Below are 17,081 nucleotides of genomic sequence, written 5' to 3'. Positions count from 1 at the left end.
AAATTATACACATTTTTTATTCTTGTGGGTCTAAGCTTTCTTTGGGCTATGTCCAATTACTACTTAGTGTAATATCTTGCCTAGCTGTCGATTAGCCTCGACACATTTTGCATAGTGGTGTGTGTGTGAAGCGCGAAGGCAATCACGTGAATTGACCTTGAATCCTAGGCCTACTGTAGAAAGAATCGTATTGCAGTTGTGCGTGTAATCACTTCTTGTTGCTATACGCTTGGGTGCACACGGAATAACAAATTGAACTGATGAATTATTCATGTTTATTTTGTGACATTTTCATGAGGGGTCCCCAACTTATGTACGAAAAAAAAAATCGCTTCCCGGCCGTCGTCGTGAGAGTTTGTTCAAACACACAAGGTGTACATCGCAGGCGCCTCACCTATGGTTCACCGTAGTTTCATACTTCAGTGCTTCTAAATCTCACAGTTCAGTAGTTCGAGAGATATCATGGTGTGTAATAACTGCAATCGGTCACACTGTAAATCAAAGCTGAAGTACCTACATCTCTCCTACGAACTGCCAAACGTTTTAAAAAATGAAATTGTTTAATATTTGTTTCAAATATTCGCTTCGGTATAGTCAAGTTAGACACTTCCTGCGTACAACACCTGTAAGTAAAAATCTGTGTGCCGCTAGGTGTCTGGCTAACCTACCCCCCGACGATGGCAATACCGGCAGTGGCTCGCTCCTCGGACTTCGTCTGCTTAGCACTAGCAGCAGTAGCGGAAAGTTTTCTAAACATGATCTGAAGAAGGAACGTCAGGATGATGTAGTGGTCACGACAACGTCAGATCATATAGTAATTAATGAAAATGGAATCTCTGAGAAGAACGTCAGTGGAATGTGGCTAAGAGACCATTGCAGGTTTATCAATTTTGAATTTATCATTTATCAATCATTGAGCAACAGTTATATATTTATATATATATATCATAAATGACATTTCTTTTTTTTGTAGATTAATTGTTCGCGCGTTAATTGTTTTGGTTGCTTTGTTCACACTAGAACACATGCGTGTACACGTATAAGAACAACACATTTTGCAAATTGACCTATCACAAGCTAATAATCCATCGTTTGTGATGGTCAAATTACTTTTGTTGTGCTTGCGTCCTAGTGGAAACCAAGTTTTAGGTGTGAATCCAGCAACGGGTCCCAACAATGTGTTCCTAAATAGGAGTTCTCCTCAATATAGTGTTTGGCCGCAGTGTTAAAACATTAGTTCTTCTAGTTCGCGAGCAGCAATGTCCCCTGAAAAGGTATCCCATAATAAGTTGGTAGGCTATTGTATTGACAATTAGACAAAGGTGATTGTCTATGATCAGTGGTTTAGCCGGGGGTGGGGATGCCAGGAGTGCTTCAGTGAAACCGCTACAGCTAAAATGAAATTATTTACATTTTATCAATTACTTTTTGACAGCCTATCATCAGATATGTTTGTGAAAAATCCAGGATCCGCCCCTGGTAATAATGCACTTGTCAATTGTATGACCCACTATACGACCCCCGGGAGAGGTGCGTCATTTACAAATAATTACTGACGCAGGGGTACGTCAAAAAACCTAGATGGTACGTCACATCAATGAACAAGGTGTGTCAATGACCGTCACTTTACCACCCACCATATCATAAACAACATGGTCACAGTGCGTCAAAATGGGTGCGTCATGGTCACCTAAAGGTAAGTCACATTTTGTACGCACCGGTGCGTCATGGTATTCAAAGGTATGACGCACATCGGACAAATGACGCACCTCTCCCGGGGGTCGTATAGTGGGTCATACAATTGACAAGTGCATAACTAAAATACTAGGCCTCAAGTTTTGTATGAAACACCCCAACCGTATGTAGTACTGACACTACTTGTTAGTTAATTATATAATTATTTCTTCCACCGTGTTATAGTGACGTAGCTTTTTAATATTTAGTATGTGCTTAAGTAAGTTAAAATTGATTGATCAATAAAAAAAAGAGAGTATAAAAATTGCAAAAATTTTTTAACAATTGTACACTAATCTTACTTACTTTCCCTTTTGTATAGATGCCAGGAGTGCTTCAGTGAAACCCGCTACCAGAATCTCTATGATCCGTCTAAAATAGAAACGAAACCAACAATAGCTAAGCTGGAGAAGAAAGGGAATAGCGTGCATGTAGATTGTAAGTATGCTTACCGTGCAGTTCTCGCAACCAAACACACCAAACTACCACACACACGCCAAACCTACCACACCCACTCACCAAACATTACAGACAACCCTTGAATTTACAACTTTTAGACCCTGCCACTACACCATGACTCCCCTTATTTCAAAATTCTGCTTTAAGTTACTTTAACTAGATCTTTCTTTCCAGTACAGTAGAAAATCGCTCCTTTGCAACTCTTATTCAGAGGACACCTAAGAAGGAACCACTTTTCTGTGAAATGATCTTGGAGCATATCATGTTTTAACAAGGGACCCTTTTTTTGGGTCATAAGGATGTGTAACTAGATTCACTCCCCTATTTTGTTCAAAGCTCCTCTTCATTACAATAATTTAAACAGAGATCAAAAGGTTATTTTTGTGAAATTCTTAGATTAAGAGAAATTTAATTTGCTATATGTTTGTGTATTATGTTTAAGTAATTGTGGTTTCCTTGTTTATTCTGTTATATTTGTTTAGGACCACAATGGAAATAAGTTTGCCATCTCGGTACTTTTTTTGTGTTTTTATCATATTGATTTTATATCAGAATAAAGAAATAAAAATTAAAAAAACCCCTAATAGGGTTTCACTGTACTTTACAACAAAGGCATAATGCATCCAAAATAAATGCAATGATATAATGGTCTAATGAATCATATATATATTTTGTTGGACATACCATACCATTGTTATTATGTACACCACAGCACAAATACAAAATTGTTACTATTTAAAAGGTTATTTCTTGTTTTGTTAGGGAATGATGGCCACAGCAGTGTGTACACTTTAGACTATTTACTCAGCTTATTAGATAACAGACCAATTCGATACCCAAACAGAAGACTATGGAATGCCGAAAAACTAACATCAGAAATAGCCGATGTCTCCTTTCAAGAATATATGAACGAAACTGAGGGATTGGCTAAATGTCTCAGAAATCTTTATACATATGGTATTGCATTTATTGACAATGTGCCTCTAACAAAAGAAGATTTTCTTGTAAGTACATAATGATCACAATGCAGAGGCAGCCCTTGGTCCACACGCTTAATCCCCTCTTTTGGCAGTTATAATGAATTTATGAATTACATTTGACACAGACTATGTTACCACTTTCCTGGATCCGCCCCTTTAAACATTAATATTATAAAGCTCTGTCTACACTATCAAACTTTCTGTGACAACAAAATGTGATGTGCCCATATATGGACATGATTTTGTCATATCACTACCATATTTAAGCATAGCACTACCATATTTGGGCACAGAACACTAGTTTGATGGTTTAGACAGAGCTTTATAGATATTTAATTCTGCTTCTCTTATGGTATAGGCTTTATCGGAAAGAATTTGTTTTCTGCGTGAATGTGAACATGGCAGGGATAACATTGTTATATCATCGAAGGAGAAAATGTATGATGATATAGCGTACACGAACCATTCCCTTGGCTTCCACACAGATAGCGCCTACTCAGTCGAACCACTGGGGTATGTTTTACATGTTTACTAGAAGATTATCCCGATAAGTCTCTCCCAGGTTTACTTTCTGTGTTTTATAACAATATAATTTAATGTGGTTTTAGATGGCGATTCAAATTTTTATTTTTTTTTAAATTGTATGCACATTCAACAGCGAGTTTGAATTACAGGATGGATAAACTATTTTAGAATTGGCATACTTTACACTAAGTATCATTTGAGGTTTAGAGAGTGGAGTTGAAAGAGTCATGAGTTACAACCCTGGCACTAGGTCAGGATTGAACCCTAGACCTTGGGATTGGAAGGCAAGCATGTTAACCACTCCACTCCACTAACTTAGCACAAAATAATTGTCTATGTAAGCCTACAAAACTTCCTCCAGTAATGCCACAAACCTTACAGACTCAATTAAGCTTGCTTTTTCAGATATCTGACGTTTCACCTGATGGAGCACACGGGAGAGGGCGGTCTTGGTTGTTACGTCGATGGGTTTCATGTCTCTGAAATAATCCGTAAATCTAACCCGGATGCTTACCGAATCCTATCAGAAGTGTTAGTGAAACAGGAATTTATTGATAAACGTAAATACACAATTATCTATTATCATTATATTATTGTACATGGTAACAAAATAGCGTATGTACTGTATGATGTAATAGTACAAACAGTACAAACTAGATTCAATATTTATGTTATTTCCATAAAAATGCTAAATGTATAAGTCGACATCATTTATTTTCTCAACTGTAGTAAGTGATACCCTCCTCCAATTATCAATGGCCCATACTTCTCCTTGAAACCCGGTTAAACCACCCCCTCATGTGGATGATCGGTAAGCGGTATTATTTTGTTTATTTTACCTAATAGATGTCCATTACAAAGGAAATTATCCGGTATTTACCATTCGAGACAATGAGGTCAAAATTATCAGGTATTTGTATTTACTAATTTTATTTTATTTCAACTTTATGTATAGCGGGTAATGCTTCCAGATATTTAGGGCCCTCTTTAAGTTCCAATCAAATACACAGAAAAGATAAATTATGAAGATATAATACGTTATTTACAAAATAGGCTATACAAAATATATATAATTTTAATTATATTATACAATTTTTGTATAAAATATATGCCTAGTATCAGGCAGGGGGCTGCTGGGTTTAGCCATTGAGCGCTCTCATGCTATGGGGCCCCTGTGTTTAGCCAGTGAGTGCTCTCACGCTATGGGGCCCCTGTGTTTAGCCAGTGAGTGCTCTCGCGCTATGTGGCCCCCGTGTTTAGCCAGTGAGCGCTCTCATGCTTTGGGGACCCTGTGCTCAGCCATTGAGTGGCCATAGCCGTTACTCCTCTTACATCTCGTATCTTTATAATTTGTATTAGGTACCAAACAACGGACAGAATTTCGGTACAACACCTTTCACTTGAAGAAACTGAGCAGTTCTACGACGGAATACGTCTCTTTAATAAGTTAATATACAGCCCCGAAAACGAGTTCTGGATCAAATACAACCCAGGTCGTGTGGTGATATTTGACAACTTTCGCCTGCTTCACGGTAGATCTATGTTCACCGGAACTCGAGTGATCCGCAACACCGTATTGCCACGAGACGAGGTTGACAGCCGCATCAGAAAGCTAACAGGTCTTGGTTAAAACAACCCCTAGTTCAACACATGGGGTTAATAATAATAATTGTATAGGTGTATTTTAAATTGTGTAACACAGTAATACAAATGAATTAAATTTTTTGTATATTCTGTATATTTTATATACATTTTTAACTTGTATTAAGTTGTATGTTACAGGGGTTGCGGACACAAATGTGTTATGGCGCTCTGTTGCTGTAGCAACCCCTGGACCGCTTGTTGTCGAATAAAGAAATGAAATGAAAATGAAAACAAGTATTTATAAACCCAGTGGCGCAATGGACATGAGTGCTCATTGGCTATACCCAGGGGCACCGAAGCTTATGGGGGCCCCTGAGCAGTGGCAAGAGGAAAAATCATAAAGGGCTAAAAACGCCAAGGCCTCCAGCGTTGGAGGGCCACTTAGGGTTACTAAACCAGGGGTCTCTCTGTTACGCCACTGTATAAACCTATTTATACTGTAAACGCATCAGAGATGTTACTACTCCTTCCAAGCAGTAAATCATCAGACATGTATTTCGTAAATTCCACAAGTTCATCACTATCATTTCCTATCATCCCTATCAATCATTTTACATTTTATAGTGACTAATATATTTTTATAGCCTAATTATATATATACAGCGTAATAATATATTTATATAGCGCCTGTCGTGAGACCTCTACTCGCTGGACATTATTGTACCTGTACATTGAAATTATTGACCAAACAAGGACCAAAAGAAAGCCAGTAGTCATGCCAAAAATCATAAAGCCAATTTTGTTATAAGTAATTTAATCTTGTTGATTTGATTGATCACTCAATTGTCATTCTAGAACGATAAAGGTGCAGAATGGAACTCCGGAAAATATGTTTAAAAATAAATAAATACATATTAAATAATAATTATTGAATTATTTTTATAATTTGGGGGTTTTTTTTTTCATTAAAAAGAAACAGAAAAGGGAAGCTCCGAGTTTAAAAAATCATCATAAAACAAGATAATTTTTTGGGTAAATGTGATGAATGCTGTATGTGTTCTCTAACAAATAATTGTAAATATATGAATAATATTTAATATTGAATAAAAAGTATCAAACAATGTGAAAACCAGCCGTTTATTTATTTTGTAAAACCGGTACATCCGGGTTTTAATACTTCTATTAGGGCCTATTTGATATAAACTTTAACAACAATGTTAATGATAACCCTCATTCTTTGACAGGTTGCAAGATAATTGTTATCTATGATAGGCCTAAATAATATAAATTGTTCACACTCCGGGGGGCGTCCAAAATCCGAGGCGAATTCAATATCCCTCCTCAGTTCTCAATTATTGCGCGTTTTTCACGTCACGTAAATGAAAATATAAATACGTGTGCGATTTGCGAGAATAAATTTGACTAGTGGAAAACCGACTTACGTCTTCATAGTAGGGCCTACACATCAGCAGATTGAAACGCAGACTATATTCAATTCAATTCAATTCAATAATACATTTATTTAAGATGGTCACAATATATAACAAACAATATTACAATAAACAATCATAAACAATTAATATAAGACCATCTTAGGGATCAAAATTAGAAGTAGAACTTGTCTCACATTGACCCCTAAAATAATAATAATAATTCAAACAAAAATAAGAACGGTACCGTATAAATATACAAATACAACGCATACAATTAAATAAATTATACAGATGGTGGACAGCGGCGGTTTGTTGAGCGTATCCGGATATTCCCCCCTGGACATTTATCCCCTGGAAAACTACCCCCCGGACAACCACCACCTGGACCACTACCCCCTTAGGACAACTACCCCTTTAGGACAACTACCCCCCGGACAAATACCCCCTTAGGAACAATTACCCCCTTAGGAACAATTACCCCCCGGACAATTACCCCCGGACAATTACCTCCCCCCGGGTAATTACCCCGCGGACAACTACCTCTGACACAATACTCCCCGTAGGACAACTACTTCCTGGACAATACTACGAGGGAAAATAATCTTTTAGGACAACTACCTCCGTAGGACAACTAACCCCTGGACAACTACCCCCCGGACAATTACTCCCTAGAAACAATTACCCCCCCCCCCCCCCCCCGGGTAATTACCCCGCGGACAACTACCTCTGACACAATACTCCCCGTAGGACAACTACCTCCTGGACCTGGACAATACTCCGAGGGCAAATAATCTTTTAGGACAACTACCTCCGCAGGACAACTAACCCCTGGACAACTACCCCCCGGACAATTACTCCCTAGAAACAATTACCCCCCCCCCCCCGGGTAATTACCCCGCGGACAACTACCTCTGACACAATACTCCCCGTAGGACAACTACCTCCTGGACCTGGACAATACTCCGAGGGCAAATAATCTTTTAGGACAACTACCTCCGCAGGACAACTAACCCCTGGACAACTACCACCCAGAAAACTATCCCTTTAGAACAACTATCCCCCGGACGGCCAACTACCACCATTCAACAACCTGATTGCAACAGTGTATAATAGGAATTAATAACTATATTTTAATTCGTTACTTTGACGAATTACTATTCATTATTGTAAACAAAAGTAAAAGATTGAACATAAATATAGCCTGGTATAAACTGAAGATTGTCACACATGATCATAGGATAGTCGAACGTATTATATAGTACTCCCTGTATTTACTGTAAAGACTGGGTTCGCTAATAATAATAATAATTTTTGCGTCAGGACAATGCTTCGATAACCACTGGTCTTAAAAGAATTAATTTTTGTCTCAAATTTGTCATATATGTATTTTTGTACACTTGAAGAATAATATCACTTTTGATATTTGACCTCAATGTTCACTCACCGAATAAACGGCGATCTTTAAATAAATTCCCCTCAAATAAACGGTGTCACTCCCATGAAACATCATATGGAATAATCGGCGTCTATTTCCATTAGATTATACCCCCTCCCATTGAATAAACAACTTTCTTCCAATAAATGTCCACCTAAAAACCACCTAAACAATAAACAGCCCAGGCCGTTTTTTCAATAAATACGGTACTTTAAATCTAGCACATCTAGGGTCTAGCGTGCTGTTAAACAGAATAATCGGTTAAAAACGGGTGTTTCGAAACTAGAGACCCGCGACCAGAGACCCGAGACCCAATACGAAAAGGGAGACCTAAATATACGAAAAGGGAAACCCACGTACGAAAAGGAAGACCCCACTATACGAAAAGGGAGACCCTAATATACGAAAAGGGAGACCCAAATATACGAAAAGGGAGACCCAAATATACGAAAAGGGAGACCCAAATATACGAAAATGGGAGACCCACTATAAGAAAAGAGAGACCCCACTATACGAAAAGAGAGACCACACTATACGAAAAGAGAGACCACACTATACGAAAAGGGAGACCCTAATATACGAAAAGGGAGACCCAAATATAGGTCTCCCTTTTCGTATTGGGTCTTGTGTCAGGTCTCTGGTCTCGGGTCTCTAGTTTCGAAACACCCGTTAAAAACAGATGATTTCATTTTTACAGAAACCGGTCCTATATATTTGTCTACTTTTGGATTTGGAGGGGGGCGGGGGTAGTTGACCGGGGGTAGTTACCCGGGGGTAGTTACCCGGGGGTAGTTATCCTAAGGGGGTAGTTGTCCTAAGGGGGTGGTTGTCCGGAGGGTAGTTGTCCGGGGTTGTTATCCTAAGGGGGTAGTTGTCCCAAGGGGGTAGTTGTCCGGGGGGTAGTTGTCCGTGGGGTAGTTGTCCTAAGGAGGTAGTTGTCCGGGTGGTAAACATCCGGGGGTTAACTGTCTAGGGGGTAGGTGTCCTAGAACCTTGTTGAGATGTGTGCAAAGTCACATGATGTGCAAACTCCGCCTTCAAATGGGCAGATCTACGTGATTGGGTGATTTTCTTTTTTACAGATTTGTACATTTGTGAGGGTGCCATGTTTGCATTTAATTTTAATGGTCCAATATAAATTAATCGAGTTAATGAGCCTCGTCCCTAAATTATATTCTGAATCGAAAAAAACGTATAGACATACAACGCAATTAAATTACTGGTAACCAGCTAAATACCTAGACATAAAATAATGAGCAAATATTCAAATATTAATAACATGATAAAACAGCTTAATAAAAGAGAGAAATGCAACAAAAATGTTTGAAATTAGTACACTCATGATTTAATTATAGATTTCCGTAGAAATCTATCTATTTTACGGAGAAAAAAAAAACCAACAGCATCGTCTAATTTCCTCACAAAGAGTCAAAACTTCATTATTATTTTTAAAATCAATTTTTTTTATTCAAAATAAATGAACTATGCTTAAGTTTAAAATACCATGATTCGCAATCCTAGATGATTCACGAACTTTTTAGTATGGCCTAACTCTTGAATGTTATTGTAGGCCTACTTTACCCGTTTCTTCTTCTTCGCCATATTGAGCGATCCTTATCAATTTAGTAAACGTCAAATCGTTCCTTAACATATGGGTACACTTTGGCGCGCCTTTTTTGTTTAATTTAAAGTATGTTTCACGGCGATTGTCAAGGACAACATTTGGTACGGTACAATTATTTAAAATTCGGTTTAAGTTAAATTCTAATTCTGCAAGATCCGTTTGAAAAGATGGACCGTAATCTCGTATTTTACTCCACAACGTTTTGTTAAAGTGATCATACAACAGTACATCTCCCCAGCTCCATTTACGAATTGACTCCCTAAGTGACTGATCAATGTCGAACCGAATTTTTTTACTCCGTTTTCCCTTTGACAAATACAAGATGTCGTCTATTTCCCAGCACATTAATTTTTTCAACAAAAGTAAAGATTCGTTGAAATATTCTTGAATAAGAACAAGATCGAATTCTTTGGCTATTTTAGCAATGAATTTCTCGACTACACCTCTGTCTTCTTGTTGAGATTCTTTCAAACCTAAATCATATAGATTTGGATTCTTCATATAATGGCGGAAAGGAGACCTTTGTCCGTATTTGGAATAGTAATATGAAGGATTTTCTGCAAATGTCTGAAATGGGTTTGGCATGTTTTCAAGGTGAAATGTGTTCCTAAGTAGAAAATATTCAAAGTTTGATTCAATCTGTGTGCTTGGGTCTCTAAATATTGTAATATATGTTGTGTTTGGTTTCATAACTTTTTGCATTTCAGTTCTGCTATACCTTGCATGGTTCACTAACATATCGTATTTTCCAGGACGAACTTGGTCCGTTCTAAAGAAACCTCTACTTATAATTTGTGCACCGGTTTTTGGAACGGCAAAAGTAAGATTTCTTAAAAATCCATACACTTGTAGAATGGAAGTTAAAGTTGAACTTCCAGTTTTATGTGTTTTCAAGAATAATATTTGCTGCTTCGGTATGCAAACCTCGTATTGTTTCGCTGTGTACATCTTGTTTTCTTTATTTATACTGGAACTGCTGGTTGCTTTTTCTCTCGTAATATTCATCAACTTCTTTCCTTCGATTTTAATCACATATTTTTTTCGATCATTTTTTTCATCATCACTGCGCATATCCTCCCTGTGAAAACGATAATCATATTTCTTTTTTAGAAAGAAGTCATTTTTGTAATAATATTGGTTTAATATACTATTCATTAACTCGTAAGTATATCGCCAAAAAATGTTATTGTTTGTTGACAGATCGGCTATGGCGCGCCAAGCTGTCATTTTTTAGCAGACGATACAGAGATCTAATCTAATAGAGATATTATTATTTTGCCATATTTTGAGCGTATTGATTACTTTACGCAATATGTTGATGTTTGTTTTTGCAAACTGCGCCACACAATATAGAAAATTGTGATAATCGTTTGAGGTCATCGGTAGTTGTCCAAGGTTAGTTCGGATACTGCATGCGATACATTTTTTTTTCTTTTTTACGCATCCAACAGCGAGTAATTCGCCAATTTAAGTAAATTGCAAGCACGTAAACCACCAAGCTACAGCTTCACACTTCATAATTATATATTTTAAACATGACTCTCTCAGACCAATTCGCTGTGTTAAGTTTATTTACTGGTGTGACGTCACAGGTGACATTTGGTTGATCGGCATTCGCTTGGTCAAATTTCTTTCTTTGCGTTTCGAACGTAAAGCCGATTTTCCACTAGGCGAAATTGTTCGTGCGAATCGAAAGCGTCAGCTTATACGCATGCGTATTCATGTTTCCATCTTCCAAACTCCACTCTACACATGCGTATATAATCTGACCCTTTCGAAGTTCACGCGAATAAATTCGTCTAGTGGAAAATAAGATTAATTAATGGTTTTCGTCACCGTTATGGTCTGTTCCTTGTGTGAACGTGAACTTACTTTATTTCTGCTTCCGTCTTGAAATATACTACCAAAAGTAAAATTGAAATACCGCAAACAATAAGCCAACGTCGATTTCGACCTAAACTCGCCATTTTTCCTGAAAGATATCATTAACAATCTGATTGTATTTGGAACGAAATATCAATATAAATGTGTTCTCTCAAGCGTTACCAATCTTTCATAGGAAGTTTGGACATATCTTGTCGTGACGGCGCTAACAGTATTCCGGGTTTTTATTAACAATAGCATATAATAGAACAAAACGTATGAAAAGGAGTGTAAATAGGTAAATCCGAAACCTTAACAAAATTCGCTCTCGGGCGTATAATAGAAAAACAACTGAATGAAGTTTAGATTTCACCTTTTGTCCCAAAACAAATTACGTATAGGCTATATTAAAATAAAATAATGTTAATAAATAAAAGTGCCTACAACTTGTATGGTTAACAATTGAGACAATGTATTTCTGGCCAGTATCATTTTGACCTATTAACAGTATAAAGTGTATAAAATGGAGGATATATATATATATCGGTTTAGAATTAATGTTCTTTGCCTCTTGTGTTTATATATATATATATATATATATATATATTATGAATTACATAGAACACGGGCGTCTATTACACGGTGTTTCACGTTAAACGATCTTCAGATAGACAGCAGATATATATAAAGTATGAGTTTATTGATGAAAATGCAATCAAACCTCTTAGTCTAAATATATCCTTGTTTTTTTGTTACACTTTTTACTGGTTATATAGGGCTTGGTAGGGTTTGGTTCCGATTAAAGGGCTAGGTAGGGCTTGGGGCTTCCTATTGATGGTAACGATTGAAAAGGCTTGGTCGACTTACGAACGGCATACCGGACGTATGTGTACAGGGAGCTCAATTTAAAGTATTTCACAAGACCGTATCTTAAAATCAAATGTACAGTCCTTAATAACTTAACGTCAAAATAAAGTTAAGTCCCAGTCACCGTTCTTTTAGCTAATAAGAGGCCTATATTAGTTATAATTTAGGCCTATACATCCCTTTAATGGCTTAGTAAATACGGACCTACCGTTCTTTGATATTTCTGAGAAGGTATCCACCTGCTGTTTATTAGTAGACCTAATTGATAAGGTCTAAATAGATCGAATGGTAGGCTCTATACAACAAGCACATGCATTACAGACGTCAGTATTTTGCTTCGGATTTTACTACTACTGTACTGTATAATACCTCCATGGTATAACAAAATAAACAGTATAAAACGGGCCTCAGTGTGTTATCCCTTATAAAGAGGGCAGTATAACAACATTGATTACGAGTAATTCAGTGTTCATCTTAAACATCTATCTTTAGTTTTTACCAGGCCTAAAGGGTATTTTAAGGGTCTTTCACACATGTTCCGGCATGGTTTCGATGGTCCGGCACCGGAAAATCCAATCGAACGTCAATGTTTCGATTTCACGCGGCTACGTATTAGAGCATCGTGAAAACGAAACACTGATTTTTTCGATTCGCCGGACCGGACTGGAACCGGTGTGGAAGACCATTTAGTCGAAGATCTACGTTTTGGTCTACTACAAGACAAATAAATAAGTTCCGACTATTTCATTTTCATTTATTCCACATTTATTTAGGCATCAATTACAGTACATCATAATTACAGTACAACTGAAAACAGAGATCCTGCATAAAAAAGCTGTAGCTTCGTTTTTTTTGTAGGACTACATCTCTAAAAGCCTCCAGACGTTCGACTACACACTGTTTTATATCGATACCGTCCAATCAGAATGTATTGCGATCAATATCAACTCGTTGGTGGTAGCTAATAACAAAGGCAGTCAAAAAGACCAGTTTTGCTAATATTAACCTTGTACCACCACGGGATACCATACACTACACATAATCAATCAATACAATTTAATTATACTAAAAACATGTGATATGATGATATGTAATACATTGTAAAGTTCATGGATCTGTTGATATTTTTTTTTATTCACTTCCTTGTTTCCGTCACAAGGTTTTGTCTCATGTCAGTAATATATAAATGTTGTCTTGCTTTCTGTTGATTTTTGCTTATATATATTATTATATTTTATTACTTTCAACCCTGTTAATGGTAATTTTAAAAAATAAGAATGTGAAAATAAATATGTAATGTGAATACAGGGGTTTTCGATAAAAAAAAATAATGTTTTCTGTGTAAACTAGAGATATAATGATAATTTTTATAAAACTACATAGGCCTATATCAATCTGTAATTTAGTTTTTCATTTGTAATATTACACAAGGAAGGTTTAGGCTAGTTATTTCTATGTTTGTTTCTGTAAAATTGCAACGAATCAATATTATCGGTAAGTGGCCAAGCGGTTAAGACAGTGGAACCGTAATACCTTTCCATATTAACATCGGCAAGGGTTTGAGCCTCACTCGCTCTATATGGTTCTGGTGGTAGAACGAGTCTTCTCGGATGGACTATAAACCGTAGGTCCAGTGTACACATCTGGCTCATTGGCACTTTAAAGAACCTACTAGGCCTACATCTTTCGAGACGAGTGTACTAGACACACAGCCACTGTCACATACAGACACTTATCATAACTCATCAAAAGATTGTCAGCATACGCTGTTTAGGGTCGTCATACGAAAGCCTATTAGGACCAACAAAAAAATAATATTGCTTTTCATTTTGTTGGCCCTAATAGGCTTTCGTAGGGTCACCCTCTATTAATAAAGTGTAATAAGAAAAATAAATGGATAAAATCAACGAAGCATCTGTACTTTTATACAAGGTCATTCCTATAGCCACTTATAATACTTAAGTATTTCCATGAACTAACAATTATCTTTTATGTTTTTCTTCTAAAGCTCTGTTTACACTATCAAACGTTATGTGACAAAAAAGTGTGATGTGCACATAAAGTTTGTTAGTGTAGACAAAGCTTACGATTTTTTGTCAGAGTCTATACTCCATACAGACTGAATATTGATTTGACACACTGACATTTATTGATATATAATAATCCACTACATAATCACTACAGATGCAAAATATTAAAAACAACGTATGGTAAATTTAATTTTCAATTTAAAATATCAGGTCAAATTTTGTTTTAGAATACAAATTATAATTGTCATTATGGCTATATCCATATGTCCACCGATTTGATCATATTTTTATTTACATTGTGATGTCCCTTAACTATTAAATAAATATATATACTGTATAGTCTATAGCTTATTTTTCAAAATATTTTAGATTGCAATATACCCATAGTTGTTTACAATGCATAAACATGTTTACATGTGCATGTTTGTACACGCATGTGTACAAACACATAGTTTACATAACATAACAGAGATACGATAGTTTATATTAGTACAGTAATTTTTATTTGCAATTAAAATTTCATTCAAGTTTGAAATTTAATTATTATTTCATGAATGTTCTTTTTCCAGACAACAATCCCTTTATTACAAACATTGTCTTTAAAATCCCAAATGTATATCTGTAAATTTAATGTTTTTTTATAGTTTATCTAATTGTCTCCTCTTCACCATATTGAGCGATCCTTATCAATTTAGTAAACTTCAAATCGTTCCTTAACATATGGGTACACTTTGGCGCCCCTTTTTTGTTTAATTTAAAGTACGTTTCACGGCGGTTGTCAAGGACAACATCTGGTACGGTACAATTATGTAAAATTCGGTTTAAGTTCAGTTCTAATTCTGCAAGATCCGCTTGAAAAGATGGACCGTAATCTCGTATTTTACTCCACAACGTTTTGTTAAAGTGATCATACAACAGTACATCTCCCCAGCTCCATTTACGAATTGACTCCCTAAGTGACTGATCAATATCGAACCGAATTTTTTTACTCCGTTTTCCCTTTGACAAATACAAGATGTCGTCTATTTCCCAGCACATTAGTTTTTTCAACAAAAGTAAAGATTCGTTGAAATATTCTTGAATAAGAACAAGATCGAATTCTTTGGCTATTTTAGCAATGAATTTCTCGACTACATCTCTGTCTTCTTGTTGAGATTCTGTCAAACCTAAATCATATAAATTTGGATTCTTCATATAATTGCGGAAAGAAGTTTTTCGGTACCTGGTCCAGTAATATGAAGGATTTTCTGCAAATGTCTGAAATGGGTTTGACATGTTTCCAAGTTTAAATTTGCCACTAAGTCGAAAGTATCCAAAGTTTGATTCAATCTGTGTGCTTGGGTCCCTTATTATTGTAATGTATGTTGTGTTTGGTTTCATAACTTTTTCCATTTCTGGTTTGTTATACCTAGCATGATTCACTAACATATCGTATTTTCCAGGACGAACTTGTTTCGTCTTGAAGAAGCCTCTGCTCAATATTTGTGCACCGGTTTTTGGAACGGCAAAAGTAAGATTTCTTAAAAACCCATACACTTGTAGAATAGAAGTTAAGGTCGAACTTCCAGTTTTATGTGTTTTCAAAAACAATATTTGCTGCTTCGGTTTGCAAACCTCGTATTGTTGTTGTTTCGCTGTGTAAATCTTGTTTTCTTGATTTATACTGGAACTTCTGGCTGTTTTGCTTGGAATGTTCTCCATTTTGTGATCTTCAATCTTAATCACATCTATTTTTAGAACATCATTGTGTATGTCCTCCCTGTAAAAACGATAATTTATTTTATAATAATATATACCTGTTATGTGGTATGGATGGTCAGTTGGTTTAAATGTGGGTTGGTTGTCATAGAGTCCGGGAACAGTCTTGGCATATTTGTTTTAGGAGTGATTGTTCTATGGGGTGATTGTCAAAGGGCTGGTTGTCCAATCCAAGTGGGTAGTTGTTTTTATGGCAGCAGTCCGGGAGGTAATTGTCGTCGTTTGTTGTCATTGTCCAAATTGCAAACGTCTGTCTGAGACATAATCCAATTTTGTCTCAGATTTTTCGTAACAAATATCCCATTTTTTAGCGTCTTCGTAGTGTTAAGAACGTGTACTTACTGTTTGTTGAAGTATAATATTACACAAAGAAGTGAAATACCACAAACAAGCCAGTTCCGATTTCGACCTAAGCTCACCATTTTGCCTGAAAGATATCAAAACAGGCATTAATCTATTATATTGACCAGAGCCTGGACACTTTAAATTTGATTATGATTAAATAAAACAAAATTCCAGACAAGTGAGGCAATATTTCTTACACTTGCAATAATTATTTCTTTTTTAAATCTTATTTTCAACTACGAAAAAAACCAGAATCATTTATTGAATTGGAACAAACATTTGAAATTAGGCTTTCGTTGCTGGCTTCTAAAGGTTTTTTTGAGCTAGAGTTATACCTCAACCACAAGTCTTTGAAAAGAAAGTGTTTTTTTTTTCGTTGTCAAACTGTCCCGACTTCGTCACGGTTTATTGCTGACAAGTATACCGGGTAAATGTTTGCTTATG

General features: G+C 36.3%; 3 protein-coding genes across 3 annotated transcripts; 1 reads left to right on the top strand and 2 right to left on the bottom strand.

Annotated features, from left to right (window-relative positions):
• Nucleotides 1-436: 436 nt before the first annotated feature.
• LOC140048722 (trimethyllysine dioxygenase, mitochondrial-like) lies at nucleotides 437-6,420 on the top strand. The gene is made up of 7 exons (XM_072093494.1): nucleotides 437-879; nucleotides 2,057-2,172; nucleotides 2,956-3,197; nucleotides 3,532-3,686; nucleotides 4,104-4,258; nucleotides 4,545-4,608; nucleotides 5,058-6,420. Exons 1-7 carry the CDS (start codon nucleotides 551-553, stop codon nucleotides 5,326-5,328), a joined length of 1,332 nt encoding a protein of 443 aa, XP_071949595.1. The 5' UTR covers nucleotides 437-550; the 3' UTR covers nucleotides 5,329-6,420.
• Nucleotides 6,421-9,571: 3,151 nt separating this feature from the next.
• On the bottom strand, nucleotides 9,572-12,936 carry LOC140049216 (galactosylceramide sulfotransferase-like). The gene is made up of 3 exons (XM_072094051.1): nucleotides 12,713-12,936; nucleotides 11,647-11,746; nucleotides 9,572-10,852 (listed from the first exon to the last, which is right to left on the bottom strand). The coding sequence occupies exons 2-3, from the start codon at nucleotides 11,739-11,741 to the stop codon at nucleotides 9,712-9,714; spliced, it is 1,236 nt and encodes a 411-aa protein (XP_071950152.1). The 5' UTR covers nucleotides 11,742-11,746; nucleotides 12,713-12,936; the 3' UTR covers nucleotides 9,572-9,711.
• A 1,338-nt stretch (nucleotides 12,937-14,274) lies between these two features.
• LOC140049237 (galactosylceramide sulfotransferase-like) lies at nucleotides 14,275-16,730 on the bottom strand. The gene is made up of 2 exons (XM_072094080.1): nucleotides 16,635-16,730; nucleotides 14,275-16,293 (listed from the first exon to the last, which is right to left on the bottom strand). The coding sequence occupies exons 1-2, from the start codon at nucleotides 16,712-16,714 to the stop codon at nucleotides 15,180-15,182; spliced, it is 1,194 nt and encodes a 397-aa protein (XP_071950181.1). The 5' UTR covers nucleotides 16,715-16,730; the 3' UTR covers nucleotides 14,275-15,179.
• Nucleotides 16,731-17,081: the final 351 nt, after the last annotated feature.

Source organism: Antedon mediterranea, chromosome 5 (genome assembly GCF_964355755.1).
Source record: "Antedon mediterranea chromosome 5, ecAntMedi1.1, whole genome shotgun sequence".
Classification (NCBI taxonomy): domain Eukaryota; kingdom Metazoa; phylum Echinodermata; class Crinoidea; order Comatulida; family Antedonidae; genus Antedon; species Antedon mediterranea.
This window is presented reverse-complemented; position numbering and strand designations above follow the sequence as displayed.